This window comes from Doryrhamphus excisus, linkage group LG3, assembly GCF_037039965.1.
Source record: "Doryrhamphus excisus strain RoL-2023G ecotype Guam linkage group LG3, RoL_Dexc_Guam_v1.1, whole genome shotgun sequence".
Classification (NCBI taxonomy): Eukaryota; Metazoa; Chordata; class Actinopteri; order Syngnathiformes; family Syngnathidae; genus Doryrhamphus; species Doryrhamphus excisus.
The window spans coordinates 13,490,483-13,513,637 of NC_136359.1; the positions used below are offsets into that span (position 1 = coordinate 13,490,483).

General features: G+C 39.9%; 1 protein-coding gene across 1 annotated transcript in view; it reads left to right on the top strand.

Moving 5' to 3' along the window:
- LOC131128017 (GDNF family receptor alpha-2-like) overlaps positions 1 to 23,155 on the top strand; it is a 72,794-nt gene that overhangs the window by 13,521 nt on the left and 36,118 nt on the right. The window contains exon 3 of the mRNA XM_058070486.2: positions 2,838 to 2,924. Within this exon, the coding sequence (XP_057926469.1) occupies positions 2,838 to 2,924 (87 nt within the window). The remainder of the gene's footprint in view (positions 1 to 2,837; positions 2,925 to 23,155) is intronic.

A 23,155-nucleotide genomic window follows, 5' to 3' on the forward strand; every position in this document is an offset into this window, starting at 1 on the left:
TGTGATATATGAATACAAAGTTCTCATGAAAACACGTTATAAAAGTACATCGAAGGCTCTTGACAATTAAGACTGAATTAGCACATTTTTCATAATTTTGAGTGCAGCATGAAACCAGGGAGACTGTTTTGTTGTTGTTTTTAAAAGGATATTGAGCTTTTATTTCACTTTGCTGGCTGCAGTACAGTGTGCTGAAAAAAAAACCTGCCACGTCCACAGGGGATCATTTACCGCTTTACATTAATAACATTAATGTCCACTGCTGGAAAGACACAGACATGGAATGATGCTTAAAGATGCTAACAGAGTAAGTGTCTAAAAAGCAGCACAACTTCAGAATGCAAGTGTAATTAAAAGACACTGAGGGATGTCGCTCCGTCCCTGGTCTCGAGCAGGCGGACACACACTGCCAACATTCAGATGTATAATTTGATCACCATGTACAAACAAAAGGGAGAAAACAAGAAAAGTGCATACACTCAAAACTTTGAGGATTAGAGGATTACATTTTCTTCCATTTCTTCCCTCACACACACTTACACACACATTTACACACACACTGCGCTCTGCTGCCAGTAGCTCCATGTGTTCAGAGAGCTTCTCTATCTTGTTATGATTGTCAATATTGATGGAAAACAGGGGGAGAGGGCTGCACATAAAGCAATGACTTTACAGATGTACACAAGTCTAAGATTTGTTTTCTTTCCCCTCTGGACACATGATTGAAAATTCCCTGTGGTTTTTTTCTCATTCCCTTTTACAGCATGCCAGTGTGGGTCTGTGTGTGTTTTTTGTTTCATCAGGTTGTAATGGTCAAATTCAACTTTTACAAGACAGATTTTAGTGAAATATCAACACATGGCTGATGCTATCGCTGTCTTCATTTCTGCTTACTGATTAGGCATTCTCGCAGGAGACAGGCTGGAAAACAAAAATATTCTGTATCTACAAATTGGTTGCGCGGGCACTGCATGCACAAACAACTTTATTAACAAGTATTTGAACTTTCAAATATTTAACCGCAAAATTAATTGCTATAAAATGAAGAAGAATTTATTTAATGTTATCTCTTTCTCAAAAAAACACCTTGGACAGTTTAAAACAAATGGCTTCTAGCAGCAATTGGAAAGCTCAAATGAACAAAAAGACATTTGAACAGATACAAACGAACAGGTCGTCTACTATTGTGGTTTGAAGTAGATATTTCTTTGGATGATCGTGGCTAGTACCATTGGTCATACTTTAATAAACTCCCTTTAAAGGGGACCTATTATGCTCATTTTTTTACCCTTTTGTATTGAATTATGGACTCCTATAGAGCAGCTACACACAATAACCCGCACAGAAAACGTTTTTGATTTTGCAGACTCTGCACCTATTCCAGCTGTATTTCCTTTGATTTGTGCTTCGTGCCAAAATTTAATTTATTCCACCCACGGCCTGCCTCTGGGCGTGCCCACTCCGCTGTGATTGCTCACACACCCAAAGTGCTGCCTAACAATGAACCATATAAGGAAGTCCGCCTCTCTGTGACATCACAAAGGGGGCACTTTTTCCACTCCCTTTGAAACCGAGCATTTTTGAGCCCTCCCAAACTCACTTCCAAATAAGCAAACCTCATTATGTGAAACTTTGGCATTGTTTAACACAAGAATACAACATTCTAACTACATTTATAGGTCAGACAAGTGGAAAAAGCATTATAGGTCACCTTTAAGTGGTTCAGCGGTTCACAGGTTAACCTGATATGCTCAATGATTGGGCAATGCTAAATCACAGTTTCTACAACAAGGATGTGGGTGGAGAATGGTAGGATAGAATAATGAGTCATTATACAAGACAGAACTCTTAAAAGTTGGCTCCACAAATACGGATTTTGACCAAACTTGTGTATGATGAAGACATGAGCTTTGATGAGCTCCATACCACACATGAATTTAAGCACATTTACTTACGTAATGTATTCACTTACAGCGCAGCCTTGCCACATTCAATATGGCGGCAATGTTGATGTACGTCCACTGAGCACTACGTATATGGTTTTGACAACAGTGCTTCCAGTTTCCCAGTGTGCTTTACTGTACTGTTGTTGTAAATATATGCTAAATCACGGTTTTATAACGATCCCAATCATCCATCAATACCAATACCGATAAATTTCTCAACATGTACGTATATACCTGTATATACCTGTGTATATAAATTCTGATTAGTATTACCTTGTTTTTGCACTTTATCTGCTCTTGTGTGCTTTCTGCTATAGAAATTTCCCCTGGTGGGAATAATAAAGGCATTTCTTATCTTTAGTGGTGCCCCTCACAGGCAGAGATGTACTATATGTGTGGTACCTTCACTCTAGGTGCTCTGTTTTGCTTCACACTCTTTATATAGTACATGCATCAAGTCATACGTCGTGTGTGTGGGGGTGCAAGTTCATCACTGCTCACAGCTTTCATTTTTCAACCAGGATTCTAATGCAAAACCATCGCTGGCTGGTGAGTGAGTCCCATTCACATCGAATGGCTGTGACTGTTAAATGTGGGATTAGGGACAACACAGAAGCACACAGAAGGACTGCTAATTCGATTCTTTGAATTTTTTTTTTTTTTTTGGTTTTTGTTCTTCTAAACAGCATCTCAGTTATAAGCAAAGAAAATGTGCTGCTGCTTTTGTGGCACTACTACATCAAACCACACAAGGTCCAAATACATTTTAAAAGGAAAATACATAAAGACGAAGAGCCTTTTTTTTTTTTTTAAATGAAATGAATAATGAAATGTACCAAACTCTTGGTTGCTTGAGTTGAGTAATTGATGTGGCTTATTCTGTCCTTTAAGGTGGAGACATGGATGACTCATCCCCATATGAACCAGTTCCACCCGGCCGACACCAGGATGCTTTCCGCTTGGCCTCCATCTCTTCAGGTAACTGCCCTTGGACTCTAACTTCACCCTGATAGTTATATGGAATTGATGTACAGTATGTTTAGATTACCATTTACATTATATGGAGTCGAGTGTGTCTCATTTATCCAGAATACCAAATTATGTGGGTGGTGGTAGTGCAGTTGTAGGCAAGGGGGATGGTGTGATATTTAAAAAAAATAGATCAAATGGTCATTAAAAATATTAAAAATAATTAAGGCCCTATTTCTGGTTGATTAATTCAAGTCCCAATGATTTTGTCTGTATAGTATAAATTCCTGGAATGGACCAAACAGCCAGCAAGGTCAGCCTGTTTCTTATTTAGTGCTTATGTTGCCTGTCTGTCGTGTGGCATATGAGGGTTGTTCGCCTGTAAAATAAACCATAGATCAACCCCACATTGGATTTCATCTTTACTAATTAAACAGCTCGGGCTCAGCAGGCAAGATATGTAATAATTTCAATACCACTTGGTGATTATTACCGTCATGGTGTCACTGATTAATGCAGACGTTACATGTTAGCAAAGCCACATGGGTTGATGCTGTTGGACAGGAAAGAGATGTCTTCCCACTTCATTGTAGAGGCCTGCAAGCTGCACATTCAATGGTTTGCTTTCATCCTCTTCTGACAAGACATTACCAGAGGGATGTTCTCTTACTTTTTTACCCCTGTTTTTTTGCCACAAGCAATCTATAAACACTAAAGACAGCATATTTTTTCTTGGTTGTTGCTCGTTTTGTAGGGAGGTACCACAAAGGACTGCTTTTTTGCATAATCCCCTTAGCTTGGAATCAGCAGTGCATCGGTTTTGCATTAAAATGTTTGCACGACAAAATAAAGGAATGAAAGATGATTAGAATTGCTGTATGAATGTATGGATTGATTATTTTGGAATTAGTAGAAACATTTTTATCTATTAGTGTGTCAAGCGTAAAAAGTGAATCCTTTCTACATTGTTGATGTGTTGACCTGAATATAAGACATTATTTCGTCTGTCGAAAACAGTCGCGGGAGACAGGCTATATGATATAAGGACATCCAGCAAAACAACATGTGCAGTCAAATGACTTCCCCTCAAGGGACTCTGAGCTTTTCTTCTTGTCACACACACCAGTGACCCCAGAAATCTGGATTTAGAAGTTCTACTGTACTCCTTTTTGGCACATCAACAGAGTGTTTACAGTAGCTACAGTATGTGTCTAAAGGTGTCTGTGTCGGTGATAACCAACCAAAGACCAGACGCTGTCATATATTCATTCAAATCAAATGCACAATTATAGTCTACCAATTTCTGGCAGAAACAAAACACACACCACAGTGTACTTAGTTTGTTAAACTGTAGCAGGGGAGTCATTAACCCATCCATTTGGATTCAGCTGTTTCCTTCATTCTCCCCAAGGTGAAATATCGTATTTGCTCCGAGAAATCAGTTAAGCTGCCAGCTTACCTCGTTATTTATCATTTCTGAGCTCAGAGTAATTGAATGTGGGCCTGAAAGAAAACCATATGTAATTATTTGTGTTGCTTTAATTAAATTGTTCACAAAACTGCACACAATTAGTCATTCATTCATTCATTTTCTATGCCGCTTGTCATCACAAGGGTCACTGTAGTTTGCTAGAGCCTATCCCAGCTGACTTTGGATTAGAGTCAGTCATGCATACGTCTATATGTATGAATGAGACTTGTATGGAATGTATGTAATATTTTAGGTATGTTTTTTGACTGCGTAGAAACATGTAAAACACCTACAACAATGATGGTAAACATTTTGTTTAATGAATACCTGAAAGCACATCATTCATTCAGTCATTTTCTACCGCTTATCCTCACGAGGGTCGTGGGGGGTGCTGGAGCCTATCCCAGCTGTCTTCAGGCAAGAGGCGGGGTATACCCTGGACTGGTCACCAGCCAATCACAGGGCACATATAGACAAACCATTCAACCACTCCCACTCACTTTCATACCATTCATACAATTTGGAGTCACCAATTAACCTAGCATGTTTTTGGAATGTGGGAGGAAACCACAGTACCCGGAGAAAACCTATGCATGCACAGGGAGAACATGCAAACTGTACACAGAGATGGCGGAGGGTGGAATTGAACTTGTGTCTTTTAGCTGTGAGGCTAAAAAGGCAGAACTATCCATCTTATTAGAGCGTGTGGGTGTACCTAATGTTTTGGCCACCTTGGGAATAAGCTGCAAGCATGCAAGTGAGTTTTGTTTTTGTGTTAGAAATATAAGGCGATGCCTCAGGTGTTACTTACATCTATTTTACTTGAACCTGCTCTTTTTCTCTTTTGTAGCCACTTATATTTTGCATTCACTCAGACAATAAGGCAATGATTCACTTCAAGCTGCGGGCTCTGCAGGAACACTAGTCGCCCTTAGTGAATTCATCCGCATTAGCAGCAACTTGCCCAAAGATGATTTCATCACAAGCAGTAAAAATCAGTGCCTTAGCAGGACTTGTACTTCCAAATGCATCCTTGCTGAGACCTCTGTCAAGCAGTGTTATTAGTGTGATGACTGGTGGCGCTCTAGAGGCCTGCTAAGCACAAGACACTGTGAGGTCCTTTTTTGTCTTGGAGTGCCACTTGTAAGTCCTGTTTGCCATAAAATTATTATTGTCATTTAAATGTAATATATTCATCTTGAAGACTGCAATGCCAAAACAACACAATCCATATCTTAATAGGCTCAACATTCAATTGAATTAGTCCCTTTTTACGAACTCAAGCAATAACTATCTTTTATAACTATCATTCAACAATATGTACTGATTATGTTGAACATGTGCTAATTCTGACATCGATGGACACTTGTACGCTTTTAGAATTTTAACAAGAAAACATCTCAATAGACTTGATATTCTCCCTGTGTAATTGGTGCAAATAAGTCTGCTGTAAGCTGAGCTCCGTTATGCACACATGAATACACAGACAAATTGATGAGTTAAAAACCTGCAAATAGGCCTGCATAAAGATTTGGGCATACAATCATTTATAATTAGCTCATTACACAGTGTGTCTCTTAGGTTGGCAATCTATTTGTGGTGGTGGGTGCCTTAGCACCACCACAAATGGCTATGTGATGTCAGCATCTATCCATGCATCCATCCATCCATCCATCCATACATTTTCTGTACCACTTATCCTCACGAGGGTCGAAGGCATGCTGGAGCCTATCCCAGCTGTCTTTGGGCGAGAGGCGGGGTACGCCCTGGACTGGTTGCCAGCCAATCACACTCACATTCATATAGACACATATAATTTCCCATGACACATGTAATTGTAATGAGTGCTGTAGGGAAGAAGAATACCACGGAGGAGATAAAAAGTAAGCAAAAAATACAAATGACAAAACTATGAGGGGTTTGATAGACAATGGCAACTTGGTTAGCATCATTAATGTGTTCAAACAATTTGAAATGCATATTAATACATGTAAATTAGTGTTGGGTGATATTTTTTATATACCGGAATCGAGTCTTCCAATGATGATGATGAAAATGATTAATACCAGTATAAATGACAAACGTAAACAAGCCAAGTTGTGCACAGTAGCAGACTTCGATATGAAATGCTGTCGCTGTGAGGAGAAGGACCATTCGTGTGAGGAAGTATTTACTCGGAAGACCACTCTCCCGATAAACACCAAACCTTAAAGGGGACCTTTTTTGCTAATGTCTTGACCCTTTGTATTGAGTTGCGGACTCCTATAGAACAGCTACACACAATAACCAGCACAAAAAGTGTTATATTTCCTCCAGAATCTGCACCTATTCAAATGTAGATCCAAAAGTAGAGACTGGACAGTTACGTCAAGACTTCAGGTGAAGCTAACGGCGCCGCGACGTGGTGAGTGACACGTAGATCGTGAGACACAACAAATCGATACTTAAATTTGTTGTCAACACTTTTAATTTTTATCATTTTTTATCAATTCATTGTTGCAGCTGTTGTCTATTTATGGAGATTTTCAGGCAGGCAGCCAGGAAAATTTGAAAAAAAGGAGTGTCAAAATTGCTTTTCAAAATTGCAAAAAGATTGTCTATCTCGTCACCAAAAGGATTTATTCCTGATCTTCTTGATGTCCCTGTGTGTGCTGAGTCTCACCTGTTGCTTCTGACTAGCAGTCTCTCCAGCATGTTGGCTGCTGTCCTCCTCTCCTGTCCTACATCACCCTGATTGCCCGCTGCTATCTTTTTCTCCTGACCTGCTCTGGGCTGCCTCAGCTGCCACACTAGTTGAGGCCTGCAAATTAATGGTCACACTGTTAGATGTCTGTTCACTGTGTTTCTGAAACATCTGCACCGTTTTGGAGTACTTTTTTTTTTTAGTTCATTACTAATGGGTGTTAATTATTTATGAGCAGAACCGCTCTGCACGCCTGAAGTAGTTGGCTAGCACGACAACCAGTGTGAGTTGATGTCTATGCCTGGGGTCACAAACCTTTTTTCTTGTGAGAGCTAAAATGCAAATGGCCTAAAGCTACTCATTGTTGTAACATTTATTTTCATAGCCTATTTCAACTGAATATGCCTGTTTTACCATAACATTAACAACCTTTTAGTATGCACAGCTCACATTTTGTATTTAAACATGTATTGTCCAGCTGTATTGTTTGTTATCAGAAGTAACTGAATATCTGAATGAATGAATGACATATTAGTTAATGACAACACAACTGAACACAAAATGCAGTTTTTAAATGAAACATTTTATTGTTAAGAGAGAAAAAAATACAAACTTACAGTAGATGACCCTGTGTGAAGTGATTGTCCCTCAGCAGCAACAACTGCAATCAAGCATTTGCAATAATGTGAGTCTCTTACAGGGCTGTGGAGTAAGGATTCATGTCAGGACTTTGACTAGGCCACTCATAGGTTTTCTTTAGCCATTCAGAGGTGAACTCAGAACCCAAGTTGGTTTTCAGCTTGAGGTCATGGACAGATGGCCGGACATTCTCCTTCATGCCCCAGACCATCACCATATTTTACTGTTGATATGATGTTTTGTTTTTGTTTGCTTTTTGATCAGTATTGGTTTTCATCTTGGAACTCCATGATGCAGGCTGTTTTTGCCCAGTGTCTTACTTATGATGGAGTCATGAACACTGACCTTAACTGATGCAAGTGATGCCTGCAGTTCTTCGGATCTTGTTGTGGGGTCTTTTGTGACCTCTTAGATGAGCCGTCACTGCACTCGTCAGGGAATTTTGGTTGGCTGGACAGTCTTGGGAAGGTGCACCAAGTGCACCCCTGTTACCTCGGCACATGTTATCTCGGCATGATGTCAAACTTTTGAGGTTCTTTTGGTGTACTTCACTTTGCCAGGCCAATTTAGTGATTTCTTGATTGAGAACAGGTGTGGCAATAATCAGGCTTGAGAAATTGAACTTGTGGAAGAAGAGGGACAATCACTTATTCACGCAATAATTCGTGAATGTGCTGGAGCCTATCCCAGCTGTCTTCGGGTGAGAGGCGGGGTACACCCTGGACTGGTCACCAGCCAATCACAGGGCTGATAGACAAACAACCATTCACACTCACATTCATACCTATGGACAATTTGGAGTCAGCAATTAACCTAGCATGTTTTTGGAATGTGGGAGGAAACCGGAGTACCCGGAGAAAACCCACACATGCACGGGGAGAACATGCAAACTCCGCACAGAAATGCCCGTGGGTGGAATCGAACTAGGGTCTCCTAGCTGTATGGCCTGTGTGCTAACCACTCGGGCTCACCGTGCAGCTTCACGCAATAATAAAAAGTTTTATTGTTTTATGAAATGAATGTTTGGGAAACACTGTTATATGTTGGCCTCATCAAAGCTGAGTCTGTGTAAACAAAAGCTATCACATTTGCTTTAATCCACCCCACTTGGTTTTCCATAAATACAACTAAACTCCCAATTATGCCAAGCTAAATTGTCACCAACCAACCTCCTGGCTTCACACAAAATTAACTAATTAACCCAAAATTCTATCCAGGGCCATTATTTTTTATCTTGACCTAAATGAATGCACTTTCTTTTTTAGAGCACCATTTGATTTTACGATATCTGACACCCATGTACACTATTTTGCATGTGCACAACATGCACATCATTATTATTGTCCTAAATTTGTCAAAAAAAAAAACACACATACACACACATTAGATTCTTTCATTCATGTCACAGGCATGCTCAACTAATTTTGTTCACATAGCCATTACTCCATGACTCTGCTGCATAATATAGCGCTTTAAACACAGTATGTCTTTCATGTGTGAGCAGAACACTTCAGTACCTTAAATTGAGTCACTCCATGGGTTTGTGCATACACACAAAGCTCCTGTAGATGTAGTGGTGCTTATGTTGTTTAAGTCTGTTTTAAGTCTGTCGCAATTCCCATGACAACATGTTGCTGACTGGCTGTGCTTCTATTTGGAAAGAATGACAGAATGAGGGAAAGTTAAGATGCAATTATATACAGTACAGGTGGTCCTCGGGTTACGGCGTTCCCTGTTATGGTCCATACACACGAGACTTGCTTCATAACTAGTTACAGTGTGAAGGCTGCACACATGTTCAGCACAACAATGCGGGTATGCCTTGTGCTGCACGGAATAAGACAGTCCGTACCTGCTCAGCCACACCGAGGAAGATGCATGGCAGCATGCCAGTGGTGCTAGTGCTTATCAGTTAACTTTGTACGCTTCATTATGTCTCCCAAGCTGCAGTACGACGAAGAAAAGGAAATCATCACCATAGAAGTTAAAATGAACATCAACGTGCGATGCACACAACGGCTTACGGACAGGTGTGGCATGCAGGCCTCGTATTTACGCCTTGTACACAGTACGAGCGACGTGTCCCCCTCCTTGCTCTTGCAACTCCCTCCCCACATTTTTGGAAAATAGTGGCGGCCACGGCCACCGCAAAACACGTATAGTGAGCACCTCTTAATACAAATACAATCCAGATTTAAGATGCCATCTTTTTTTTTTTTTTGAACTTCAAATTGATATTTATTCACCGATATCAAAACATTTTGATTAAATGTATATAACTTCTTAGCTGGGATAGGCTCCAGCATACCCCTGCAACCCTAGTGAGGATAAGTGGCATAGAAAATAAATGGATGGATGGAACTTGTTTTTTTTTTTAGTAATATCAATATCAATATTTGAGTAATATCTTTATGATCCTTGTGTAGACATCTCATATAACCACCAACGTTGCAAGTACCGCATCTAAATGGATAATTCTCAACTGCCATACAACTTTAATAAGAAGTTAACTGCTGTAAAAACATCAAATGTACTCTTACATTAAAAAAACAACTGACCTATGTATACATGCTAAACAAGCACATGAAAATTACAGCTTGTGCTGAAAAGAGGAAAGGCTAATTGCCGACAATTTGTTTTTTAATTGATTAATTGTAGACAGACAAAGTGACAGCAACCACAGTGGCAGCTCTTTCATCGACATTTTTTTTCTTAAGCGCTTTGTGCAGTACCTTGAAAACTCTGTGTAGAATGTTTCATCAAAAAGGGATATATGCACTAAAGCAGGGTGTCCAAGGTTTTCCACCAAGGGCTGCCTATATTGAAAAATGAATGGAGGCAAGGGCCATGTTTCTATTTTGTAAAGCAACACATATGGGTATGCTAAGAAGTTATATATATTTCAAGAAAAATTTATCTCTTTTTCCCACTTTGTGCTGTTTTTTTCTAAATATTTAATCTTTCATCCTCAATAATCGTCCTCAATGTTATTTTATGACTAGATTCCCATAATATTTATACTTCATTCCCATAATATGAGAATATATACTTATAACTTTATTTTGTTTTGTATGTTTCTCATAATATTCTGACTTTAACAAAAATATTTGTTTGCTATTTAATTAAAACATGTTTTTGATTATTTTGTCTTTAAAATGTCAACCTAATACAAGTAACATTATCTTAATTTTTTTTTATATTTTGACTTGATTCTCATAAAATTACAGCCACATTTTAGAATTCTTATTCAATTACCAACTATTTCAACTTAATTCTTGTAACACTGTAACTTTCCCCCTCCCCCCCAAAAAAATCAATTGTATTTGTAGTTTTGTTTCTCATAATATTATGACTGAAAAAACATTTTTTCTCTTCATATGATACTAAAATTATATTATTTCCCCTTTTATCTCCTTTATTATAACATTTTCTCATTAGAATACAACTTAACATTACAACTATTCTTAATATTTTGACTTAATTCCAGTAAAATTACTGCAGGTTTTTAAATTGTTTTTTGTCTTTAGTTTTCACGTGCCAATTAAATGGCCCCGCAGCCTCTCTTTGCACCCCCCACCCCCTAAAAGCCTAATGTCTTTCCATTCAGTGACCCGTGGCAGAGACGACTAGTGTGTGAGCAAGTGATCGAGGGAAAAAAATTTGACAACTTAATCTCCCATCATCATTTCACAGGCTGTGGTGTCACTTAATTGATGACTACTCCTATGACAGAAGTGAAGGATGTTGCAAGAAATGAGAATATGTGTGAAATGTTTTTTAGACCAAGCCCCTTTTCTGTCAATATATTACTGCCTCTGATGACGTCGTTATAATAACTAGCATGGAAATGACCTTGCAAATAAACAATACACTCTGCACGGCAACAACATGTGCATTTTTAGGGCTGTCAAATGTTTACAATGTTTAATCATATTAATCACAGTTTTCAAATTAATCACGATTAGTCATCATTTGCAAATATGTCTGAAATATAATTTTTTTTACTGTATGTATGACAGGACAGGATTGTAACCTATTTATTAACTGAAAATTAAAATGTCATTGTCTTTGAGTTTATTTAGACTACACATGCGCACATAATAAAGATATTGCGATGATCGGCGTTCTGAGTGTCCATGAATGCACCTCAAGACTGTGTTGGCAGTGTTGGCATTGCACTGCTCTTGATGTGATCAGAATAAAGCTGTAAAAGAGCGTCAGGCGCCATCTTGCCGTCACAATAGAGAGGTGTGACCAGCCAGGATGTGTTAATTCCACAAAATAATGTTATTTTTGACAGCCACATGATTTTCTTCTATGTACACAATCTATTGTCTTAAATGATATATACCAACATACCAACCACACAACATGTCACACATAGTACAACTAGCAATGCCTATAAAAGACCACCTCCTGCGTTCTGGTGTGTCGTTCAGACATCAACAGGTGAGTCGCCGTACTTTATTTGTACGTTATCAATACTGTACTGTATGTGGTTGTAGTTTGCATTGGAGGAGAACTGCACCGCAATGAACTGAATTGCTTTCTGAGAGTGTCAATCAAAACCATTATGGTTTACAACTGTATACAACTTTGAGATCTGTGGTGATTGAAGCACTCCTTAACATTTGTCTCTACTTGTGTATTGTTGGTTTTAATGGTGGTCTTCATTTAACAGCTGCTTTAAAATGAAGAGCATTAGCCTTCAACTCTTTTTCAAGCAAAGAGTTTTATATATACGGTACACATAATCCAAAGTATTCACTATTCAGATGTCCTAGCCTCATGGGAAATAGGCTGCTAATGGAACTTTAAGCTTTGAAAAAAAAGAGAACATACTTTCCTCATTTCCTTGATGCCATACAATCCACATAAGAAGTCAAACAAAAAAAAAGATGAAGCTCAGGAGTACAATAGGAAGGAACATTTGTCTTATTTACAGTCCTACATGTGGTGTTGGCAGACAGCTCCTCGCCCCACCGAGTTTAGTTACCTTAGAAGATGAATCATCTTCGCTTCCTACTGTGGTTCCGCTTTTTTTTTTTTATGCATTTGTATCATTTTTGTGGGTTAGTGATAAAGGCTGCAAATCACATTACATCTACCTCGGCAGGTTCGGTTGGTTAGCTTCGTTCTTGGTGGAGTCGAGTCCGTGTGGACAACACTTGCAGCCTGATGTGATTGGCTGGAACACGATAGAGTAGTACAGTGTTTTCAACCTTTTTTGAGCCACGGCACGTTTTTTTACATTGGAAAAAAACTAAAAATGTTACAAAATGTCACCACGACGTCACACGTGCATCAATAAGTCTATCGAAGGAACAAGGTAGGTGTTGTCACACGGTCCAATATTACATTGCTCTGCCGGTCTTTACACCACAGACACTCGACAGTAGCCACGTTTTTACATGACAAGTTTTTCTCTTTCCGAATGACCTTTCGGGAAACAATGGTATCCATAGAAAGGAATATTCCAATCCCTTGTCTACATGCGCCATGAAAATCAAACAGAATAGTCAATAGGGCATGCGCAGTAAAACGTAAACACCAACATCACGTGATACCGGCTTCCCCAAGTTTTTCTTTCACTTGTTGGAATAACTCCGTATTGCCAGTTTTTCGTCTGTCTAGTCTTGAAATTTTGTTTGAATCAAAAACAAACTTTGCTTAGTCCAGTGCCGATTGCTGGCCTCCATTTTTAAAAGTGAAGAACGTCTGGATCTGCGTGTTACGTCATATCTGAGCATGCGCTGAAAGAACGCACCCGGGATAAATTTAAATAAGAAAAGATCAAATTCAATCTTGCTAATATTTTATAATTAAACTCAGGACATGTTTTATATAGATATATATTTTCTTTTTTAATAAAACTGCACTTGTGAATAGCGTATAGAAGGGTTTAGATTCTGTTTCACAGATGGCGCGAATGCATACGAAAGCTGCTTGCCAACCACCAATAAACAATAGAAGAAGAAAAACACCACGAAGAAGAAGGCACCCTGACAACTTTCCGTTTGAGCGGGCACAAGATACCTCAATCGGATTGGTTAAAGGAATATTCCATCCCTGTTCAATTCTTTCCATTTGAGCAAATAAACCAAATGCAATTGGAATATTTGGGTCCATGTATACTATTGACATAATGGCTATTGACATAATATTTGCAAATGATGATTAATAAATGACCCTCAGCCATCTGTGGAGTTTGCATGTTCTCCCCCGTGCATGCGTGGGTTTTCCCCGGGTACTCCGGTTTCCTCCCACATTCCAAAAACATGCTAGGTTAATTGGTGACTCCAAATTGTCCATAGGTATGAATGTGAGTGTGAATGGTTGTTTGTCTATATGTGCCCTGTGATTGGCTGGAAACCAGTCCAGGGTGTACCCCACCTCACGCCCGAAGACAGCTGGGATAAGCTCCAGCACTCCCCGCGACCCTCGTGAGGAAAAGCAGTAAAAAATAAATGAATGATTGATAAATGTTAATTATAAAAAGTGATATTGGATAATTCCTCACGGCACACCTGACGGTTTCTCAAGATACACTAGTGTGCCGCGGCACAGTGTTTGAAAATCACTGGAGTAGTGGACGCCATGTAACGAAAAAAAAGAAAACCTTTGTAGGAGACTTTTGTGCAAGTCCCATACAGTATGTTGTGGTCAGGACTCCATCCCCCATGTTGCACTACGACCTCATGAAAGCACAAATGAACGCCGCATTACATACAGCATGCATTAGATATCATTAAGTGTAATTGTTAATATGCTGTGAACGAAATGCATTGTAGTCTTTTCAGCCAGTGCTGAGCTAATTAACTTTATTAGGAGCAGAGGGCAGCTTAGAATGGTGAATACCAGGGTTGCTCCAGGAATTAAGTTGGACATCTTTTAGTCTGAGCTACTAACTCTCGCCAGTAAGCTTCTCATCGCCGCTCAGTGTGCCTCCTATCCAATTAAATTCCAAGAGCTTTCCACTGCTGGTGGAAGAAAAAAAAAAGAAGCAGTTTAACGGCCATGTGCGGCAGGCTGTTGAAGTGTTTGACATTTCCACATTGTCCTCCCAACAATTACCATTACTTAGGTCTTTTTATACATGCAGCTAACGTGGCTTTCTAGTCATTAGGGCTATGAGGGTATCTCTGCATGGGTTTGGCTGCGCATGATTTGCTTTGCATACTGTACAGCTTGTGTGTATTTATATTCTTCATTATTATGTGTGGATTGCAGTGTCAGCCTTCGCTTTTTGAAGCTTACTTAAGCAAAACCTTTTTGTGGGTGTGTGTGTGTGGAGGGGGGGGGTAATCAGCATGTTTGAAGTGGTGACTTGTCCTTTCAGTTTGTGGTCCTTCTTTGTACAATTTGTTGTGTTAGTTAGTGTTTGACCCGACATACACGCACACACACACAGACACACATTGTGTGTGTAGAAAACCAGTGTGCCTAGAAAAATCTGTTAAATTTGTCCATAAATGGCCAGTCCTTGGCCAGTAAAATAGCTGGGATGGAATGAGTTAACCCGTCCATCTATATTCAATGCCGCTCATCCTCACTAGATGCTGGAGCCTATCCCAGCTGTCTTTGAGCGAGAGGTGAGGTACACCCTGGACTGGTCAGTAGCCAATCACAGGGCACATATAGACAAACAACCATTCACACTCACATTCATACCTATGGACAATCTTCCCGATCTCCTGACTGTGTGGCCTACATGCTAACCCCTTGTCCACAAAATGAGTTAATTATGTTTTCAAAATCAACTAAATACTCATAACTGGTAGATTGTAATAAAAATATACTTTTTTGAAACAAGGCCTTTCTGCAGGTCGCTGGTGTGTGTAAGTGTAAGAATGCATTAACTCGCTTGGCTCTGTCTCATTTATCGGCAACTGTAGCATATATAAGATGATCATTGCTATCAGGCTGTGTACTGTTCTGCTCTGGGTTATAACGGTAATACAAATATTGAACTAAAACATGAAGAATAAGAAACAGAAGTTTGCACAGGAGTTGGCTGCAGATGGTCATACAGTAAACAACTTGAGTATTTAGAAGTGTGCTTCGTAATAAACTGAAATCCCATTTCTCCTCCTGCCCCGACTCTCTTCCACACACATTTCCATTCATACTTCACACAGCAAAATGTTCTCATTAGATGATACTCACACTGGCTGCTTTCACAGGAATCATTTCCAACTCAGAGGTAAAGTTCAGCTGGTCGCGTCGAGGACGACGACGCTCTTGAACTCTTCCTCTGATGACGTCTTTAAATAATTTGCCATCTGAGGCTTAGGGGAGATGATGTTGTAGACCATCTTTTCGCCTTGCGCAGACCCCGCTGTGAAGGCGAGCGCAGCGTTAATGACTGATGAGGCCTTTGACACAGCGATGCTTGACATGCTCCTCGGGGTCCGGACTAAAGACTTCCCTAACAAGCTCTTGCACACTCACCCAGGGCCATATTAAATCCAAACTTTGGCACCCTTCCTAATTACTGAGAACATACGCAGAGCCAAGAGCCTCTTTCCTAACCTGGGATGAACTCCCCCCTCTGCAGCTCTGTGTCCCTTGAGTAAGGGATGATATATGAAATGCAGAATTCAAATTAGGCTGACGGAAAGCAATTACTTGGGAAGGAAAAGAACATACTCTTTGGGAAAAAGAGGGTGAACAAAACATGAAATTGCAGATAGATTGTTCAGAGGAACCTCTGGTTTTTTTTTTATTAATCAGTTCCTAAAGGTCAAACGAAAACCGAATTATAAGAAAACCAGTTACATTTTTCCTATAGGAAATATTGTAAATCGAAATAGACACCCAAAAACATTCAACAAAAACTGTTTTAGAGAATATTTAGAGGTTTGCACGCATGAATGAAATGGATAAATGACTATTAAACATCACTTTTATACTCATTGTGGACTCCTGTTGACAACAAGGCAAGTTGCGGATTTCACATTTTTATAATAATAATAATACATTTTATTTGTATAGCACTTTTCAAGATACTCAAAGACACTTTACAGAAAAATGAAGTTGAATAAAGCAAGTAAACAGAGTAGAAGACACACCAAAATACAGCATTCATTCGTTAATACACAGTTAAAACATGAGTAAAAGCCGGGCGGGGCACAGCAGTCAGATATAAAAGTTAGACATTAAAAACATTTAAAGATGTGGGTTTTTAGTTGTTTTTTGAAACTGGGAAGGTCAGGGCAAGCACGGAGTGAATGGGGAAAAGAGTTCCAGAGGGTGGGGGCAGCGATGGAGAAGGCTCTGTCTCCCCAGGTACGGAGAACGCAGGGACAATGACTATATGTTCACACGACCTTATTTACGTCAACGGCTACAATCACTGTTAATGTAAATTACACGGTACGACACGTCACACGGCCTTACAATATACAATTGTAAAACTTCCAAATACAATTTAATTGGTTGGTCAGATAGCAAAAATGTCACAATCAGTCAACAATGGACATTCTGTACAAAATAAAATATGTGTAAGGGCTGTGTTTTTTGTAACTAAGCTGACGTGGCTACGTTTTCCTCTGGAACCTTTTTTCCAGCACATGCTGCTGTGGAGGGGCTGCACAGTGTTCGAGTGGTTCGCACGCAGGCCTCACAGCTAGGAGACCTGAGTTCGATTCCACCCTTGGCCATCCATGTATGGAGTTTGCATGTTCTCCCCGTGACTCCAGTTTCCTCCCACATTCCAAAAACATGCTAGGTTAATTGGTGACTCCAAATTGTCCATAGGTATGAATGTGAGTGTGAATGGTTGTTTGTCTATATATGTGTCCTGTGATTGGATGGCAACTAGTCCAGGGTGTACCCCGCCTCTCTCCCAAAGACAGCTGGGATAGGCTCCAGGACCCTTGTGAGGATAAGTGGTAGAAAATGAATGAATGAATGAATGCTGCTGTGGATGACACCTTTGCAAATGCTAAATCCCTCTAAATATGAATGATTGAAAAATATGAATCCTTGTTGAAGTGCAATGTAGAGTACACCTTTAATGGTGAGGTTTTATAACCCCTTTTGCAACTTTAGTTGATTGATTTCTTTTTTCAGTGTGGTAAGCCACAATAGATAAATAGGTTCACTAAGGAGTTGTATCTTTCCGGGGTATTTGTGTGCATGCAGACTGAGCCCTCGCTGATGTGTCGTTGTTTCCTTGTTAATTAGAGAATAAACTGTTCATTCAATGCAACCATGTCAAAGCTGCAACCCACCATTAAACCAAAAGAAGAAGAAGATTCAACTGATTACCGTCTGATTGTCCACACTTTGTCCACACCAATGGGTGCTTTGTTTGGGGGCTCGATTCCATGGGATTATACAGAGCAAATAGACCAGTTTGTGCAGTTTTGTACAATAACGGAAATGGGGAAAATATATATGGGGAAAAGATATTTGTTGAAAACCGAGTCATCGTTTCCTTTGAAAACCGAGACTCCACTGTACAAGAACATGTAGATGCCGCCACATGTATTGGCAGTCGTCTGTCGTATGCTCTTTTTAGACCAGTGTTTCTCAAATGGTGGAGCCATGAGAGGTTGTGAACTTTCTGTAGTAATGCATTTATTCATGCTTGAACGATACAGCATCCATGCCAGTAGTGCTTGAATTCACCTTGACATGCTTTCTCAGTCATTGAGTTCACAGCGAAAATAGTATTATATGAGTACAGTGGTGCCTCGTTTAGTGTGATTAATTGGTTCCAAGCCAACAATGAATGAATTGAATTTCCATGAATTAGGATTCAGTATAAAGTTGTAGTAAGAGCAACTTTATACAACGCGCAGGCTGCAGGATCAATGCATGGACACAAGAGATGGCCGCCGCTTGCAACATAGCATTCTACCGAGCTAACTAGTTAGCCTCCAATTTGTTTACACTAAACTTAAGATGGGGGCTTTAATTTCGTAGACCAGGACCACCTACGCCGCGCCAACAGGGTGGCCAGCGCATTTTGCAAATTTCCTGAGCAGTCTGGCGATCTGGCGTGCTTCCAGCACAACCACGCAGTCCCAGCTTACTTGTTGCTTACACATGAACCATTCACACTCCTTTGGAAAACATTTAAGGCTTGTGGAGGTCCACTTCTGGAGTTATTCCACACTTCCTCACTCCTGGATGACTTGGATGACTCCTTGGAGAACGCCTGGATTATGGCGGATCCAGCCTGTTGTTCCTGTATGACTGGACCCCAGCCTGCATCATTTGCCGCTTGAGACGGAGCTCCACAGACGCCTGGGCAGACGCGGTGTGGATTTTGAATTCCTTCAGGCACTGTGCCGTAGCTCCCAGCGGGGTAGGGAGGATTTGACTCTCAGTCTGGGCCTTTTGAATGCTCCAATGCTAGCAAATAAAACATTCTTCCTGAATTATGTCTCTACATTGTGTAAACTATTGCTCACAGAGACATGGAGCCAAGCTGGTGATTCTCCTTCATTTTCACAACCTTTACCTCTCGAGTGCATACAGTATTTTAGCACACGTCTCAGACATAGAGGCTTGGGAGGTGGAGGGTTAGCAACAGTGCACAAATCCTGCTTCATCTGCCGACAGGAACCGACAGATTCATTTTCCAGCTTTGAGCTTAAGGAATTTGTAATGAGCTTTGATAGTCTGGTCTTGTGCGTTCTGGTGAACTGCCCACCAAAGTTTAGTAAAGACTGTATACAAGACTTCATGGACATCGTGACAAGCTTAACTTTATGTTTAAGAGTTATGAACAGTTTGTCGGCTGATAGATTCTTTAAATTTCACCGTTGTCGGACACACTGGACCTTGTGTTATGACCTCTTTTGTTTAGAAAGTTACTTAATTGACATTTCAGAAACACATTTCTCAGATTGTTTTTCTGTTACATTTTCTTAGAAGGGTAGTCCGTGCATATCTTCACGATAATTCTGTAGACTTCTGAAGCTTTGAACTGATCTGGGGTCAAGATGTCAAGATTCAGACGCACTGCTGTCTTGATTTAATAACACCTGCATCAAGGTTTTGGATAAAGTGGCCCTATGTGGATAGAAATGAGCTAAGCCTTTGACCGCTATGGCCAAATGAGACCACTCCTGAGCTCAGACATGCATGTCAATTCAGCTGAGCGACCACCTTGGGTCTAAGAAGCAGCCCGGCTGCAGATCAGAGGACAGTCAAAGCTTCACAAAGCATTTTTTCTCTCAAATATTGTGTCAAACAAGGCACAAACCTCAGGTGCTTCTTAACACTTTGAACCATCTGATAAATCCTTATAACTCAAACAAGACAGTGCCCTCCTGTAGCTTTCTTACATTTTCCACAGACAAAATCTCCACTATTAGATTGAGTCTTCCTCCTTACGTTGTAGACAAATGTGGCCTGCAGGACACTAGTTTGAGGCCCCCGCCTTGATATGAAAGTTTAATGTTAGTGCAGCCCGCGCAAGTTTGATATGGATGCTGTATGGTATCATGTACCCAGAAAAAATGATTACATTTGATTAATGTTCATGTTAAAGGTTAAATAACTGTTAATAGTTATCCTCCCTATCTGTGTGGAAGTGGTAAGTTTTTGGCTATTTAAGTTTAAAGGAAATAACTTGAAGGCTACCGTTTAGGTCCCTAGCGCTCTAGTTTGCGAGTTAGCATGTGTCTCAAGACCCTGCAGTTGCGCAATATAAAATATAAAAAGTATAAATGTGACTATAGTCGTGTTTTGTCATGTCTACAGGGCTCTAATAATGCTTTGTTCATTTTAATCTGAAAAAAATAATTTGTCTACCCACCAACTATATGTGGTTTCTTAAGTTTTTATTATTTGCCGTTTTATTATTATTACTATATTTATTTATTACTGATTGATTGATTTTCTTTATTCTTGATTTGTTTATTTATTTTTCATCTTATTTTGTGCAGAAAAATAAAAATTAAGATATTTGAGAACAGTGGAATGTTTTATCAGAGCTTTTATTGTAGAAAATTGGAACCAAAGCACTGAAAAAGTTTGTATATTTTTCTGTTTTTAATAAATGCGTTTTGTTTTTTTAAACCTGATGCCTTGCCCAGACCCTAGCTCCAGTGGCCCCCAGGTAAATTGAGTTTGAGACCCCTGTTGTAGACCTTTTGGCCTTACTGTCCTAGAGTGTTTTCACCTTCTTCGAATGATGCATTCCACCCCGATTTTGAGTTGCTTCACAGTCTGAGTTTAAATCACAGCACAATAATGCCCTTTTAAACGTTTTTAATGACTTGATTTTAGCTTTTGGACTTAACAGCAGCTTTTGACACAGTAGACCACAGCATTCTTTTAACTCGCCTGGAGACATGCTTAAGCATTAAGTTTACAGCGCCGAAATTGTTTAAATCTTATTTGACAAACAGTAGTTTTTCTGTAAGCCTGGGCCAGTGCGTCTCCTCTTTGTCTCCCTTCAATTGTGGGGTCCCACAGCTATCAATTTTGGTGCCTGTCTTTTTCTTTTTATGCATACTTCCCTTGACCTCTGTCAAGGAACAGTGTTTCTTTTCACTGCTTTTCAGAACACATTCACAACTATCTTCCTCTTATGTCAAGTGATGTCCAAGCTATCATGAAAACTTTTTAGAGCTGTCTGTTGTTCGAGCTGTCACAGATGGGGCTAATTTACGAATTATGGTACTTGGACAAACAACAATGTTATTGGTCCTCTGTCCTCTTGTTGCCATTTGACTGCAAGGAACCTTGGGGTCATTTTTAGTTGTGTCAAACAAATCAGTAGGGAAGTCCTAAATGTTGGTTGGCCAATATTGGCCTAAAATTTAGATATTGGATCACATCAGTATCAGTGCTTCTTCTGGAAATTATGTCAGTGTGCATCAAACTGCACCATCTTCCAGAGAGCGGTTATTAAATTATGATGGAATTATTTCCAAGTTTGGCCTTTGGATTATATATAAGCAATTTGATATCACTGTAAAGTGTCAACTTTTGCTCTTTGCTTAAATGGTGCTGAGTACTAATGAGAAATAGGTATCGCTGCACGCACTTTCCAGCCACCGCAAAGCAGCTGCACATTATGCCAAACAGGAAACAGAACAACGAAATAAGAGCACAAGCTATTTGGCACTTTTTCGGTACCTTGTATTGCATATTGCAGTATTTGCACAGTGTTTATTTGTGAAATGCATACAATAAAGAAAGCATAATGTGTTCATTACACAGCATTAGTTGGAGGGAGGCTGCACGGTGGATTTAGTATTTCAGCTGAGACTTCTTGCCAAAAGAAAACAGTATCTGCTTTTGCTTGGATCACAGTAATTTTTTGCACACATAGAATATATAATTTATAGAATGTGTCAGCTCGTCACCTGACAAAAAATAAGTGACATGAGCACATCACATCACCTGTTACTTTTAATGTTACTTCCTGTTTTGCTCATTATGGTCCCACTTTGTTTGACTGAGCTGCTGCAGCCTTGAAGTATTTTCAGCCGTCCTGCTTCCGTGTCCCTATAGGGTCCCCCCACTTTTTTGCCTGCCTTTTCCTGTGTGCTGCATGTATAGAAAAAAAGGCACAGACGGAGGAGGAAACTAGATACTGAATGTCCCGCATAGGTAAAATACTGCTATTTTTAAAAATAAGTTCTGATTTCTTCATTATGATCCTGTCGGGAGCATGTTCAAGCAAGTTCTCCACCACTTAATGATTTTTTTTTTGTGACGATAGCCTCCATTAATCATTCAGTGCATCCAGCTGCCTGTTCATTTATGCCGCCAGCCAAACACTTCTTCGGTAACGTTTGGTGCAACTGCCAGCAAGGTAAGTTAATGGGTATGTGTAGAGTGTCGCGATGAGAGCTGTTGATTGCATCACTGATGGCCTGGGTTAATTATTAGGAGCAAGAGTCGCACATCTTTCCTGAATTAGTCTGGATTAATTGAACGCTCTCTGCCGTGCGTGTGTGTGTGTGCTTAAGTGGCAATCCTCTCATCACATCTCATGTCATGACAAACCATCTCCATGCTAAAAGCTTTTTTCCATTTTATATGTCTTTTATCATAGCTTATCAACTGCATGCCTCATGCACTATAGCAAAAATAAACCTTTAAAATGTACTTGGAAAATCAATTAGTAACACAATACTGTACTGCACTTTCCTCCTCCCATATGCAACCTTTGCTTCCTTCCCTTTTCCCCCTCCTGCTGTTACAAGTGCATCCTGAGTATGTGTGTGTGTGTTTGTTTGTTAGCATCCCTGTAGCACTGCCAGGAAGTGAGCTTTGTGTCTTATATTCTCACCCCAGGACATCTTTTTGGCTCGAACACCAAGTTCAAGCTCAACTCCCCAGTCACTTTGGCTTGGCCACAACAATCTTTGTAGTTCATCCTTCTCTTCACGGACCCCCCAGTGGCTAACATTAGAGCCTGCAGATGGTCAGTGGAGATTTAGGAGCTGCAATCCATCAATATAACTGGACAGC